The sequence below is a fragment of the Alligator sinensis genome, unplaced genomic scaffold, assembly GCF_000455745.1.
Source record: "Alligator sinensis unplaced genomic scaffold, ASM45574v1 scaffold990_1, whole genome shotgun sequence".
Classification (NCBI taxonomy): Eukaryota; Metazoa; Chordata; order Crocodylia; family Alligatoridae; genus Alligator; species Alligator sinensis.
The window spans coordinates 844,898-861,234 of record NW_005842506.1 but is presented as its reverse complement, the minus strand read 5'-3'; the positions used below and the strand labels follow the sequence as shown (position 1 = coordinate 861,234).

Sequence of the window (16,337 nt, the reverse complement as noted above, 5' to 3'; positions counted from 1 at the left end):
TCGCAGCGCGGTGGCAGCCGCAGTGGTGCGGAGCGCCCGGCCACCAGCATTGGTGGGAGACAGGAGATCTTGCATGAGACCGAGGGGATTTTTGCAACCAAAAAAACAAGTCTTTAATTGTAAGCTTTGTGGGGCACGAGCCCCCCTCCCTCCTCGGGCGCTGGAGAAGAGAGGGCCAAAGCCCTCGTGGAGTGACATGGACGTGGTGTACGAGCCGTCCGTCCTGGGCAGACGCGGACCCTGGTTCATAGCGCTTCACAGAGGAGTCAGTAGTTCAAGGTCGTGTGCACCCTGGCGGGAGCCGAGAACCTCCCCCCACACTATGAACTGGTTGCCCAGAGGGGTTTTCCATCGGATTTACCGCACAATCGGTTCCTGAAAACCGCATCTTAAATTGCATCGTTGTAACTCGGAACTGATTTTCCCATAGGAAACAATGTTGTAAATGGGGCATTGGTTCCTGAACAAAGGCCTGATACCCTGTTTTCACCAAAGATACCCCAGAATGTTGCGCTCAGTCAATTACAGATGAGTCCTATAGCTACATCAATGTATTTATATTGTAAATAGCAATCATATTGATTTGATAGGACTTCTTTGAGGTGACTGCTGGATGTTTGGCTGGAGTCTTCTCAGGAGTCCTGGCTGCAGGTGTTTCTGGGGCCTCGTCTTTCTTAAAGAAAGTGTCCAAGGAAGTTTGGACAGATGATCTCCAGGGAGATGGCGACGCAGAGAACTTGTTCGCTGGCCTGGCGTCAAGCGTTGTAAAATTGAAACTGACATCAGAAAGTTGAAACAGGGTGACAATTTATACATGTTGTAAGTGCGAAACGTAACTCGAAACGCTGTAAGTCAAGCACCTTGTTCTGTGCCACTTCACAATAAAATGTTTTAATTCACCAGTAAGGCAATGTCCCCAGCTTCCCTTCTTCTAAAAACCGGGTGGGATGCAGTTCGTATCAAAGCCCAGAGACCAAAAACTCCCTGTCCTACAAAGACATATGTCCAAGCATGCCTGTAAACAGTCCCACACAGAACCCATTTATTTACCCATTAAAGCATCCAGTGCTTGTACGAGCAAGGTCTTCAATTCTGCTTCTTGGGATTATGTCATTCGTTGTGTTCTTAAAATCAAAACCATCTATTTTGCAAAGAGCTAAGAGGTATTTCCCCACACACACACACTTTTAGGAGAATATAATCATCTATTTCAGTGGTTCCCAAACTCTGACAGATTGCACACCGCCAATTTAAACCGATACATAAGTACCACCAGCAAATTTTTCAGTTCAACCTTCGGTACCACCAGCAAATGTGTGTCATATAAAGTACTTATAATCAATCTGCTGACGTGTACCACTGGTGGTGCCCATACCACAGATTGGGAACTGCTGATCTAGTTTGTCGTGGATGGAGATATTAAAAAAAAGGGCGATGCAATGCCCACGAAGAGCCTGTGGGGGAGCTGCCGCTGCCGCCCAGCTCCTGGCTGTAAAAGCAGAGCGAGCCCAGGTAGAAGATGAGGTCTGGCTCCCGGAGCTGAGCAGGCAGCGGCAGCTCCCCCGGGTACTGGCTACAGATGGCCCAGGCTTTTCTCCCCCCGAGCATCCTCCAGGTGGTTTGCGTGGTGCTGGTGCTTTCCCATTTCAGGTCAGCAGCAGGTAAGGTAGATCTGCTCCCCTCTCCATGTAGGGGGTTATTAGAAGGCAGCCCTGAAAAAGCAGTTCACCCCTGCTAAAAATGCACCAGGCTTTATTCCCAGGTAAGCCAAGAAATGACCAAGCATTTCTCTGGCTTGCTGGGGAACAAAATGATCAAGCTGGGTTTGCACTGTCATAACCTATATATGGAGACAGTCCTTGTAGTTGCAGGGGAATGGATTAGATGAGCTAAGAGTGGGTTTCTTTTTTTTTTTTTTTTCTTCATTGCTAATTTCTACAGTGCCAGTCTAAAATTGGACTGGGATGTAGCTCAGCTGCCTGGAGTAGACAGTGGTTAATTATAAGGATGCCTCTTTGTTTTCCTCAGCTGGATGACTTGTTTTCAGCCTGCTTCTGCAGGAGGGAGCAGATGGGAAGGGATCTGCCTGCCTAAGGCGACACCTTCCTGGGGGGAGCTGGCAATGAGCTAGTTCTCTCATGAACACAAGACAGCTTTCCTTGCCCTACATTCACGGGGGGTGGCGCTTGCTTGCTCAAGGTGAGGGTCACTGTCAATGTTGCTTCCCAACTGGGAAGTACCTCTTCTCCCTGCCAGCTCCTACACCCAGGGGTTACAAGGCACTCAAGAAGTCTGCATCTTTCTGCTCCTTTTTAATGCTGGTGCACGTCATCCTGCAAGGGGTAGAAGGCAAAGAGGAGTCAGGAGAGTTGCATTCAATACCACCCTCTGCTGCTGACTCACAGGGTGACTTTGTGCTAGTCACTTAATCTCCTTCCAAGTCATTTATCAGACTTCACTATGTCCCCCAGCTTTGAAGCACTTTGAAAACCTCCACCAAAAAGTACTAGATAAGCATAAGGCTCTTTCACTGGTTTTCACTTCCATTTTTTTTTTCTTTTTTCTTCAAGTCACATGAACAGGGAACTGTGTCTGAGGATTAACACCAGCTAAGTTTTTAAGATCAGCCTCATCAGTGTATTATCTCAGTATCTGCAAACCAAGAGTTGCTCCTTGCATTCTCAAATAAAATGGAGAGCACGAGAAGTATTTTGTTGGTGTTCTTGGTATTTCTGTTGCAGTTTGGCAGAGCAGGGCTCCATCCAACCCTGCCAGCTTTACTTGGCACTTGGGCTTCGGGGAATGAAGTTAGAGGAGTTATTAGCAGGGGTGGATTCTCTCCCTACTGAGCCTGGCAGGTGAAAAAAGGTTGAGACTGGGAACCCCATGTCCCTTCCTACCTGATAAGTTCATAACTGGCTTCATGTGAGGAGGGGAAGGAAATATGACCTCCTTATACTCCTCTCAATGGCAGAGAAAAGGAGGAAACCACTTTAGAAATGTATGCCCCCATCCACCCTCACAGCAGCAATGCTTTCTACAAGGGGCACCCTCTATCCTTACTGTACCAGTACGTATGAGAGGATGCTACCTAGACCAACCTGCAAATGGAATCAGCTGTATATCAGACCTAGACCCTGTTCACAACTCTGCCCTGCTGTTGGGCCATGTTACCATGTAGAAGCCATTTAACCTCATTCCACATCAGCTCCATTAGCTGTAAAAGAATGCTACTTACATATTATACAATTAGGTTTATTATTATTTTAATAAAACACAGGTCTCTTCCTTCTCACTGCAGTGACTAACAAGTCTCTAAGGGTTTGAGGAACTAGCTTGTGTAAATCTGACAGGACACACAGGAGTAAGCAATTGAGAGTAGTAATGCAAATAGAAAAAGCCTCAATCTTACAAGTGTTGCACCCTCTCATTGTTCTCTACATCAACCCTGGAACTAAGGTTTGTTAGTACGGTTTATTTAGGGGAAGGTTATCCTTCCCTAAAGCAGATAATGCATGCAGCTTAGCAATTCTAATTTAAATTAGGCCCTTGGTTCTTTCCCAAACTAGAAGAGAACAAGAGAGCCAAAAAGGCTCATACTCAGGCCTCGTAGCTAATAAAGACAAAGGAAAAACATGCTTTGATTGGAATGAAAACCTATGACAGGTTTTGATTGAACTCATCTCTGCTCAAAGACATTTGTTAAAGAAAGGCTGTAGTTGGCACAGTCTCTGCTATATCTCCAGTTCCTCTCCCCCACTTTGAGCTTGGGGCCGTTTTAAACAAAATGAGAAAAGAAGCCATGTCAGATGGGAGGGAATAGAAGTGTAGCTATAAAAGCCTGCCCCGCAGTAGCAGGGGTAATGTGGTAATGGAAAGGGATTCCCTGAGTGTGGTGCAATGACAGTAGTGTATACTATTGAATTTCAGGTCTTGTTTTAAAAAAGCCACAACGAGATGCTGCTTTTTGTTAGCTTAAAGTATTAATACAAGCCCCAGTAATGCCTTCTCAAGCCTAAGCCCAAAACATCCTATCACAATGTACCAAAATTGACAATGGTGCAAGAAGCACTGGCCAGACTTCTAAAGATATTTAGGTACCTAATATAATTTTCAGAACTGTCTAGGCATTTAACTAATAATAGTTTCAATGGGAGCCAGTACCTGGGTGCTTTTCAAAATCCCAACAGACACCTACTTGGATCTTCAAATATCCATTACCATCAGCACTGAATTGGGCGCTCTGTTTTAAAATTATAGACTACTCAAAGTGCACCTGATATATCTGGTCTGAAATTTGCCTCTTCCTCTGCACCGAATTGTCTTTACTATATTAACTTCTCTTTCCCCACTTTACAGTGCCATTCTTTTTCAGTTTAGTGTGAAAAATAAGTTCAGTTTCATCTGGCTCATGGTAAGAGAAGAGGGGAAAAAAGAAAACCTAAAGTAGAAGGAGTTACCACATCTTGGGAGAGACTTATCTAAGAGGATTAGTGTTAGCACGTAATATTTCAAAAGTCAAACAACAGTCTAGAAGGCTTTGTTACGTCACCATTTAATTTTGTCCTTTGTTTGCATAAACACTTCTTAGGGTGGGAAGAGTAGAGTTTGGAGGGCTGAGGGGATTTGGGGGGGGGGAGGGGTATTTTTAATTAGAGATGACCAGAGCAACCAAGATGAGATCTGAGCACATAGCTAAACTTTTCCCTTTGGCCAGGGGCTTAAATCTGCTGTTTTTATTTGAGTCATTAGCAAAACTGAATTTAGCTGAAGCATCCCAATCTAGATTTAAAAGTTCTTGGGATAGTCTGATCTTCTAGGTTGGACTCATTTGTATTTTTAACAGTTCTTAGACCAATTTCTATGAAAATGTGGTGGGTTTATTATTTTATTTCTTCCCATGCTGTTGGTTGGTTGGTTTTTAATTCTAACAGTTGTAAAACAACCAAAGGTGCAGTTGTCCATTCAGGGATTTGGCTATGGCTAGTGTCACTGGCTATTAAATTACAGCACATTCTTAATACATATTTTCCTAATGATGATATGAAAATAACTATCTGTTTAAATACCAAAAGTTTTGTTTTCTGATTTTTGCAGTGCAGTATGAGTTGGAAATCGCCAACAATGGTCCCATCACAACAGGAGCTCAAGCAACTATTAGTGCCAGCTTGATTATGAAGAATGATGATGATGTGCTCATTCAAGACCCAAACTCATATTGTTTCAACTGGATTTATGCCCCTCTGACTTTGACTAAGAAATCAGAACAGCAGTTTAATTCCATGATTGTTGTGACTGGGGAATTTCCTGGTGACTTCCCCATTTCTGTCTGGGTAACACATACAGACTGTTGGTTATGTTGGCCCATTGCAGGAAATGTCACAATGCTTCAGGTTACAGGTAAAACATCTTTAGAACTGCTCTTAAGTTTTCAAGCTGCCAAGCTATAATAGACCTTCTTCTAAAATAGGACTTTGAGATCAGAACTGGGCTAGCTACAGCCATGATTTATATATGGGCTTCCACTAACAAAACGACATTTCTTTGACTGGTGTTGGCCCAAAAAAATCTGTCATAAAGTGAGATAATCAGACCATGCTATTGTCTAAACTTGCCAAAAAAACCCTCTCCCTACGGCTTGTGGGAAACCACATTAAAAACCAAGTGGGATGACTGGAGCCAATGTGGTTCTGTTGGATCCAAATTTCTGTAGATACAATTAATTGCAGCCCACTAGCCCAGCATTTTTAGCCTGTTTCTGTTCAACTAGGCAAGTTTCCCTTTTTTCTTTTTCTTTTTTAAAATCAGTCACATCTAAACTGGGCAGAAGACCGGACTGGACTAGTTGATGCCTTTATATTATTACAAGACAGCATTACTATATTTTCTATTGCATTATTTTTTCATTGAATATCTGTAGATAGTCATAACTACCTATGTAAGTGACAGGTTCAGCCTCAGCATAATCAAGTGAGCATGCAAAACAATTCTCTCCATCTTGCCACCCTTAACTAGAACTGGTTCCTATCAGGATTACAGCATTAGCCAGAGAATAGACCTGTAAAGTTTTTTTTTGAAAGGCTAGTCAGGTTGTCCCTGAGAGACCCCAAATATAAATGATGCCCTTTACACCCATTTAAGTATGCACAGGATCTTTCAGTCCTCTCCATATTCTTGCAGCAGAAGCACTGCCTATAGGCTTACATTTACCTACTTCTAGTTGACCTTCACAAGGAAAAGGGACAGAAATGTTAAAATATGAAAGTTAAGGTTCCTTACTTCCTAGACTGCCCCATTCTGCAAGAGCAAGCATATGTCTAGTTTTGTTTGTAGAATGGCCAACTAATTAACGATTAAACAAGGTAGCAGATCCAGTTTGCAGACGATCAAACCCATCTGTCTAGGTATTTATAATGAGGTAAGCATCTAGGTTCTGATCACTTCCTTGAGGCAAACTCCAGAAATAACCTGGATCAACTTTGATATCCCATTCACGGTGCAAGTCATCAAAACATCTATTTATCTAAAAACCAAGCGAAGATCAACCTGTAATCACTGAAGTTCTGAACCCCCCCCCCTCTTTCTTACCATGCCTTCTTTATAGATTCACTTCACAGAATAAAGTCAGTTTAAAGTATCATGCTTACCCCTGGCTTCTGTATAGCCTGTCACTTATTTACAGAAATTTAATTCTTTTTTGTTTTCCTATATTTTTGCTTAAGGAGGAATGGGGATGAAGAGACTGGGGGGGGGGATGTTTACACTTATGTCCCTAGCACTCCCAGGAAATGCTCTTCTCTCACCCTGTCCACCTGCTTCACTTTGAGTCTAACCTGGAAAGGAGGTGGCAAAGCCATGCCAGGACCACCTGCTGCCACCAACCTCTGTCTCTGGCATGCTTCAGTAGCATAGCTTCAATGCCTTATGTACAGGTAGGAGTGGGTGGGCAAGGCCTGCTTAAGAACAAGTATCCCCAGGAGCATTGGCGAAAGAGTGGATCTGCCCTGGCAGTCAGATCTCCAGTGATACCAGGATTTTCCCACAGAAGTCTGAGGCAAAGGACCGAGTGACTTCATGGGGCTGAAACTTCACCTGGAATTTTACTGCTGTCTCTGCCAAGGACTTAGTGTTTGTGAGAGTAAATCATTAAATCTTTCTACCTCTGTTCAACCCTTATGAGGAATGGATATAAAGATCCTGAAATGCATGCTGAGAGATTTAAACATTTAATTTGAAACAAAGTATGCTATGGAAGTGAAGTATATTGTGATTCATTTGTTACCTTTCTCTTGCAGAGTTCATAGTAGGGAACCTCACCATTGCACAAATAGAAGACAACAGTACATTTGTGAAACAAGGTCCTAGTTCTGCTACAGACACTCTGACCCTGATTTCTTTCTTTCTTCATGATCCAAGTAATTATTTCAAGTTGGCTTCATTCATCTACTACTGGGATTTTGGAGATGGGTATGTCCAGCTATTTATTTTTTCCAAACATTTAAAATGCTTCTCATACTGTGTGTCTATATAGATTTCTAGGGTCAGAAGGGACCTGGTAGATCATGGGGTCCAACCCCATGCTCCAGGCAGGAAAGAGCGCTGGGGTTAAGTGACCCTAGCCAGATGCCTGTCTAATCTCTTCTTGAGCACCTCCAAGGTAGGGGAAAGCACCACCTCCCTTGGAAGCCCATTCCATATTTTGGCAACCCTTACTGTAAAGAATTTCTTCCTTATGTCAAATCTCCATCTATTCTCCTTCAGTTTGTGGCTATTATTTCTGGTAACCCCGAGGGGCACCCTGGTAAACAGTCTCCTATTCCCTGCTGACCTCCCCAGTGAGTTTGTAGACTGAAGAGATTCAGGTCCCTCAGTCTGTCTTCATAGGGTCTGCAGGCCCTCAACCATATGAGTAGCCCTTCTCTGAACCCTCTCAAGGGTTCTTATTTTCTGAGAGATGGAGAGTATCTAGGAGCTCTCACCAGTTTAAAGGTGTAATTTCTCTAGGACTAACATCAAGCCAGACTTTGAAATACCAGTATAGATGAGTATTGAACTTTCCCAAGTATAGATTACAATGACTGGCTATCCATAAATACCTTTGATAGGGAGGAAAGCCAGGCAATATTTTTTGTGCTTCATGATGAGCACCTCAGTTGAGGTGTGTGTTTAGCTTCAGACTGGATTTCTGTATATACTATCATAGTCATTTACTGAACATCTTAGTTAAATTCTGGCATAGCTGATGTAATGGCCAAAATAAAAAGCAGTATTGGACTCATACCAGCACTTTCTAATTCAGTTCCATGAATACTTTTAGTAGTGATTATGTCCTTGTTTTCCTTGATTTTTAAAAAAGAGCTAAATAAAACCTACTTTGTACTGTACATCTAACCCTGATTTTAATTTTTACTACCTTTTTATATTAATGACTACATGAACTTTCGTGGAGTTGGTCTTCACTTACATTGGTTTAACAAAGCAGAATCAGCTCCTTAGTTTGACTCTGTCATATCTGCTGTAACAACTTAAATTGAAGACACTTTTAGAATGAGAAAAGGACTGCATCATTCTAATCTAAAATGCCTCACGCAAGCCATTTGTGAGAAGCTGCTCATTCTAAATCTCTTCATGCTACACACAGGGCACAGCAGGTAACCAAAGAATCCTTTGTCTACTATAATTATTCTACTGTTGGGAATCGCACTGTCCATCTCAAAGTTGTTGCTGAATGGGAGGAAATTGGGAGCTCAACAAATGAAAGAAAAATGGTACAGAAAACCGGAGATTTTACAACTGCATTGGAGTTGCTAGGTAAGTTTTAGAAGTTTTACACAATTTTACTGCATAATTCCACAAGTTATACTTTACTACTATGATTGCACATTTTAAATTAGGTTATGAGCAGACAACTTAGCAGGATAAAAAAGTTTAAGAATTTACCATATTTTACCTGCTCTGTGGTCACTACCCATGTGCATACTTCTACCACATGGCAAATGAAAGCTAGACCACAGTATCTGAAGAAACATGTTTTTTATCACAGGATCAGCTGTGTTGGGATGAGATTGGCAGGTACAGATGTTGCTCAAGGCCATTATCCTGCAGGATCAAGGCCCTGCTGCTCCCAAGGGGCATCTATATGAGTCACTACATTGCCATAGCTCATCACTACTGTGCATTAGGGTCAGAAACCATGACGCCGCCGCTACTGCACAGTGGGTCGGAAAGGAGCTGTGCGCCGCCGGGACTGCAGTAACTGCACAGTGGGGCACACATGTAGATATGCCCCAGAGCTTCAGAAACTCGATTCTATAGGACAGCAGCCCTGGTTGCCTGGCCCCAGCCTGAGGTGCACAATTGCAAGTGTGGAGTGGGGAACTGCAAAGTTGCCTTGCTCTACAATGTAAAACACGTGCCCTAGAATCTCCTGCAAGGGAATTCCCAGGATGCACTTCTGCCAGAAAGCCAGAATTGGAGTGGAAGCAGTGGCTTGTAGGATGCCTGGGTCCCATACCCTGCCATACTGCTAGGGACAGGCATTCAGATGTCCCTTGCAATGTCCTGGGACAAACTGTTACCACGTTTTTATATGGCAGCTAACTTTTGGGGGGGGACTTTGAGGGACATCTGAATGGGAATTACTCTGCCCTGGGATCAAGCAGTTTGTCCCACTACAAATAGGATATCCAGTCCTAGCCTAGGTAGTAGGTGTGTGCATGCAGGTGCTATCTTATTATTGGCATGCAGTAAATCCCCTTTCCTTTTTACCCTGTGGTAAGCTGTTCATCTGCCTATTGCCTTTAGCATGATTAATCAACCATAGATTTGACAAAAAGCTGAATGATAGCTCTCCATATTATGTTATAATAATCAATCTAGTCAACATTTCTAAACTGCGGATGTATGTATTTATGAAATTGCCTTGTTTCAAAACTGAAAAGCTGACCAAAAATTTCATATACTTTTTTTCATGAAAATATTCACTAGATTTTTAACCTAAATTTTTATCACAATTTACCAGTGTTTTTTAAATTATTATGGTTTATTTAATGTTGCTTTTTGGTAAACAAATCTTCAATTAAATATGTTTTTAATTTTTTAAATAAAACATCTATCAGGATTCTAGCTATATATATATATATATATATATATATATATTTAAAAAAAAGAGAGATTATATACATCTTTCACAAGCTCCTTTTTAATTTACATGGACAATCATAGATTCATGCCATTTTATGTGTTTATTGCTGTGACCTCTGGGTTAACAAGCAATTACATGGCAACAACATGCAACAAAAATAAAGTATCCAGTTGTAACTTTGCAAAAATAAGTGGGTTATCTGCAAGTAGTCCGTTAATACTTTTTTTCAAATTGTTGCGACTGAAATTGCCCAGCACAGAAAGTGTTTTCCAGTGAAAAATGAATGCTTGTTATGCAAAAAAATATTTTTGAATTTAAAGTTTGATATTCACACTACATTTTCCCCCCCCACAGATGCTGTTAAAAGTATCCATGTCATAGGTTCCAGAGAGACTCATGTAATGGAAAACCTAAGTTTATCTCTACAGATCAATGGCAGGTAAGTAATAAACATAAAATATCCCATGCTATAAAAAAGAGGTTCTCAAACTTTTTCTTACTGCATACCCTGTTCCAGATTTACCAGCTGCCTACTTTACCCTTTCCAGCAAGTCAATATTTTAACCCCTTAAATGATAATTATAATGAAAATTAAATCTGCCATTCCACAATTTCTTCTGCATACCCCCAGGGGTATACATACCACAGTTTGGGACCCCCTGCTTCAGAGCATTGCAGCTTGTTTTATTGATTTCTATACAAGCTGTGGAACTGTTCATTAGAAAGACTTCTTTATACAAATACACATTATGGCACATGCTGCCCCTTGATTTTAAAAAGCCTCATATTTCAATAAGATAAGAGAGGAGAGAAAACAAATACATTGCATTTCTCTTCAGAGGACCAAGTGGCTTAAATACAGTGGGAACATGGGGTTTTCTTGAAAAGAGAATAAAAAGGACCTTTTTACTGGACTTCAGATTCTTATTCGTGACTCATTCCCATCACTGAAGAAACCTGCATGCAGGGCCATGTTAACTAACAGGCAAACCATGACATGCAACAAAATAAGAGAACAAAAAATTTGGGATGGTGTTCCAGCAAGGTAATGGCAGGCAGAAGACAAAGCAGGCAAAGGCAAGGACAGTCTGGCTGGTAGTAGACCAATCAGGAGAGGAAATAAAATATGGACTTCCTGCTAAAGAAGTTGGCCAAGCAGAGCTACCAGTAGGAGTGAGGGGAGAAGGAAATGATTACAGTATTGTAGTTGGTCTAAGATGGGGGTGGGCAAGATGTGGCCTGCCAGGCCATTCCATCTGGCGTGCGAGACACCCCACCCCCACCCCCCCACCACCCCCAAATTTAGAAAATTAATACTTATCTGCCCCTGGTTGCCTATCATGCGGCCCTCGATGGCTTGCCAAAACTCAGTAAGTGGCCCTCCACCCAAAATAATTGCCTGCCCCGGTCTAAGAGCTCTTTCTGAAGGACTGATGGCTTCAGGTCAGAGGGACAAGGAGAAGCACAATTTTAGCTTTCAATAAGCAGGGCCAGACACGGGCATGAGCAAACCGGGTGGCTGTCCAGGGCCGGGCAAAAAGGGGATGCAAAAGTGGTTGTATTATTATTATTAATGATAATATCTTCATCATCTCTGGCGAAGGGGGCCCAATAGTAAAAGTTCTCCTGGGGCTGCCAGGAGTCTAGGTACAGTGCTGTCCTTAAGTGTCTCTAGCTGAAATCCTCTGGATGAGAGAGCTTCTCAGGTGGGAATAGTTGCCAACTGTCTAACGGAAGCACTCGCCAGGATTCTTCGTTGTAAGAGACACATTGTCTATAAATTACCTTTAAAATATATGGTACTAGAGTCAGCCTCCCAATGAGGGAAGCTTCATAAGTTGGTCCATGAGAGCTGACTGGGCTGACACTAATGTAAATAAAGGAGCAGTAATGTTGGAGAGAGATGCAGGATTTATGCAGGTGCCCAGACTTTGAGACCCCAGACACTTGGCAGGTAATTTGCCATCGCATAACAATCTCCCATTGCTCGCAGAACAGTTCATGTGCAAAACGATATTAGTTGCATGATTACTGAAAACACAGTTTTAGAATGAACAACATGATCAGACCCCCAACTCTAGTGGCATGAATGACACTGATGATCATGCTGCCAATGCAAAGAAACACTGAATTACAAATGAACTGGTCAGATTAAAATTTGATTTGAGGGACAGGATTGCTAGGTCTAAAAGCGGGACATAAAATGAGCCAACACATGTGCCATTTAGTAGGGAAGTTCCTAGAGATTTAGGGAAATGAGATGCTAATGAAAAAGATTAAGATGGGGTTTGTTTATTGTGATAGTCAAAGTTAAGATGAGCCTTGGTGAACAAAGGTCTCGAGTGTAAATAAGGCACATAAATAAAACCCAATAAAAAGGTATGTGCCTAAGAGTGGAGGAGGTTGGGCTACTGGCTTCTAACCAATAAAAGTTACTTTATTGCTTTAGGGTACTGCTGTGATTTTTGTATTTTATTTACCTTTCTCCAGCCTTTAGTTCAAAGAACAGTATTAGGTGATCTTCTATTGCTCTCATGCTTTTTTTTTTTTTTATTATAAGCAGACAACACACATGACTTTCATGTGTATATCATAAAAGCATAAGGTAGGTATGCATTATGTACTACAATGCAGCAAGGTACCTCAGCTAGCTCATCTAAAGCTTGCTTAGGTACCAAAAACAGTCTAGCCCCCTATTAGCAGCAATAATTATCTTCTCAGTAGAGTAAATTAGTCTGGGTAAAGCCCCATGTACTGAGATTAGACTGAACTAGTTCAGGCACTAGAAGCACTTATTCTGCAAGGCAGCTCTAAGTATACTTGCCCACAGACACTGACCTCAGCCGTTGTTCAAGAAACATGAAAAGTCAGCATTTTTTTAATGTCTAAAAGAGGTTGTTAGCTGTGTTTTCCCTGCCTTCTGCTTGACTACAGACCTTGGAGGCCTGCCTGACCCCCTGAAAGAGAAGTGCACTGCCAGTTTGTCTTAGACAGACTCGAGATGTTTTTATACCTGTTTTACAAAAATATCTTACCTTTCCAGTGCCTTTCATGTCAGTGGTTCCTAAAGCACTTGTGGGGATCTATTCTTTCTCCCCTGAAGGACAGTATGGTAAACAGAGCTAGATGATTCTCAAATCATGGTTAAAAATATTTACAGAAACAAAAGCATTGCTTAGTATGGTATCTACGATCCATGCAGTCATGTTGGGCATAGTTTTCAAATATCTGCCATGTGTTCTTGAGAACATTTGTGCATTTTGGAAGTTTTGCATAGTTTAATCCAAATGCTTATTACTGGTAATTTGTTCCAAAACATCAAAATATCATGGGATTTAGACGGTCGGTTCCACAAAATAATTTCCAGCAGCTGCTATGCTGGTAATGATGCTTTCAAGCACACTGGCATTATTTGGGTTTAACAATAATTCATACTACCACACAAATCTGGGTTTCCAGTTCATGTAAATGGGAGAGACTTCCACTGAAGTCAAGGGAACTACACTAAATAACACAAGCTGAGAAGCTGTTCCAACATCTTGTGGGCTTTCCATTTTCTAAATGTAAGCACTGAATTATGACCTGATCATGTGTGTGCGCTGCAGTTCCTTTGCAGACAATTGGAAGCTATTGCTGACATTTTTTATACAAAACTGCCTGCTCACTGTCCTTTCAGAGATTTGGTTCTGAGGCCTATTTAAAAGACTTATAACTGTGCTATACAGAAGTATTCATTGATAAATGTGCATATTTATTATGTTGTTTTGGTTCTGCATTTCTATTTACATGAACCCTAAATATTATCAACATTATGGTACCATTTCAGTCCTATGATTCATGCACTCCTACTTCAAGTAATTTTTGCACAGCCTCTGCTGATTCTGTTTCTTGTCCTTTTAGCCCACCGCTCACTTTATGTTGGCTAATAAAGTCTGAATGTATTCCACTGGAAGGAGAAAAATGCCACCTGGTGGTGATTAATGGCTCATACTATAATTTGAGCCATACCTTTAATGATGCTGGACAATACTGTCTCAGCGTGAGAGTGGAGAATGGGGTCAACACATTGCAGACGTACCACGAGATTAAAGTCTGGCCAACAGGTGAGATGCATAAGAATTGCCGTACTGGCTCTGACAGTGGCCAGTACTAAATGCTTTAGAGAATAATGCAGAAACAGAGCAGACATTTATGGATGAACAGCTTGTAAACAAAGGTTCCCCCCCCACCCCCCCCAACGTTTAGTGAACAGGAAGTTGGGATAAGTTCAGAAGCATGCTTTTTCTTCCCTGCCCCCCTCCCCTCACCCCCTATTAGCAAGATGTCGGAGGGGCATGTGCCCCCACAGATTTCTGAGCTGACAGCGGGGTGCGGGGCACAGGGCTGCAGCCTGGTCAGAGCCAAGCCCCCAGCAGGAGTGTGCGGGGCGGTGGTAGTAGTGGTACAATTTGTCCACCAACAGCAGGGCGTGGGGCTGCAGCCTGGCTGGACCCAAAGCCCTGCAGCAGCGGGGGTGACTCAGAGTTATGCCCTCCACTAGTATCACTGACACATTGCCCACACCCTCCCCTGCTTTCAAATTTCTTATTTAATGTAACCTGGAGTTGTCCCGTTCTCCTCCTGAATCTTACCAAGGCCTTGGCCTCAACAGAATCCTGTGGCAAGGGGCTTCCTAGAAAAACCAAGCTGCTTCTTTCTAAAACTAAAAAACCTATTGAGTGAAACCAGTTTTGCTGCCCTTAAAGTCTAAAATGTCCCCTCTTATTCATCACTGCCCTGAACAAAACAGTATGCCTTTCCAGGTTCTCTCTTTTTGTATAAGGTCTTTTCAAATTTCTGATTATTTTCTTGGTCAGTTTGTCCTCCCGTGTCCCCACGATCTCTGCTATATCCCTTTATTGCGAAGGTATCCAGAACTGCAAACAATTTGCAGAGGCTCATCAGGGCCCCATGCTTAGCAAATGGTCAGTACTGGCTAGAGGAGGGAGCATAGCTAGAAAAACCAGCAACTAGAGCAATAGCTAAAAATTCTCCATCTAGGCCAGACCTTTTACAGGCCAGGAAATGGTTGCAGTCTCAATGCCCTTTGAAGAACTGGCTTGCACCACAGCCCATTCTGGCTAGAGCGTAGAAGGAGTTCATGAATAACCTGGTCAGTCTCTGGTTACACACAAAAACACCTTGAGAACCCAGGATACATTTCTAGGTTTTGCGCAGACCTACAAGGGCAAGGGACTGGGTACTTCCAACCTCCCGTACCACCCTCACCATCCTCCTGTGCCAGTCCCATTGTGTTCTTGAGCTCCCTTGTGAGACAACAAACATTGCCAGTTATAGTAGTAGTTTTGTAAGGACTCGTGAACCAAACTCTAGACCAAGACTAGAAGCTCTTTTCACCTAAGGTACCAACTAGCCATCAATGGGAATAACTTTAAGTATAGTCTATAGGCTGGATGTGTACCTGTGATGCAGAGACTGAAGACTTTGTAGCCAGTGGCCAGTTAGAAGTGAGGCAGTCCCTTAAGGATGTTTATTGGGCACCTGTGAAGTATGTAAAGTCCACTAGGATCTGAACTTTGGCCCCTGAAGTTTGGGGAAGGGAGGAGGAGGAACACTAGACAGACCTGTTCATGTTAATTTTTCTGATCACTCTTCTGTGTATTCCCTACTCTCCTTTGATTTCTCTGCCTTTAGTTCTCGCACATGTCGGAGCACGGCTTTTATTCCACCTCTGTGCATACTGTGTCCCATTCTTGGGGCAAGCCAGGAGTGGATGTAATTAATAATTTAGGTTAAATTCCAGGCTGCCTTCATTACTCCAGTCTGGGGGACACTTTTTTCCATCTTGACATTCCTATAGTAGCTCCCTAGGCTGAAGGGACCAAGCTGGAGTGACATAGGCAGATCTCTGACAGCTCACAATACATCCAATATGGGGAATCCTAGAAATTCCCGCTTAAGGAAGTTTTAAGGTCCCTTATACCCCAGAAAAGAAGTCACAAAATGTGCTCACAGTAGTAAGGAGGAGGTGGGGTGACAGAAGTATATTGCAAAAGAAAATTTTAAAAGATCTGAGAATAAGAATTACTCCAGTACATCAGTACAATATCCTTAAAAACAAAACAAAAACCACCAAACAAACCTACCGAAGTGTTTTGAAAAGAATCTGTGCCCTGTTATATGATGCTCTTTC

At 42.3% G+C, this 16,337-nt stretch overlaps 1 protein-coding gene across 1 annotated transcript in view; it reads left to right on the top strand.

Annotated features, from left to right (window-relative positions):
- Positions 1 to 1,499: 1,499 nt before the first annotated feature.
- TMEM130 (transmembrane protein 130) overlaps positions 1,500 to 16,337 on the top strand; it is a 17,670-nt gene continuing 2,832 nt past the window's right edge. The window contains exons 1-6 of the mRNA XM_014523569.2: positions 1,500 to 1,661; positions 5,098 to 5,400; positions 7,296 to 7,467; positions 8,642 to 8,811; positions 10,499 to 10,583; positions 14,045 to 14,247. Of these exons, the coding sequence (XP_014379055.1) occupies positions 1,580 to 1,661; positions 5,098 to 5,400; positions 7,296 to 7,467; positions 8,642 to 8,811; positions 10,499 to 10,583; positions 14,045 to 14,247 (1,015 nt within the window). The 5' untranslated portion in view covers positions 1,500 to 1,579. The remainder of the gene's footprint in view (positions 1,662 to 5,097; positions 5,401 to 7,295; positions 7,468 to 8,641; positions 8,812 to 10,498; positions 10,584 to 14,044; positions 14,248 to 16,337) is intronic.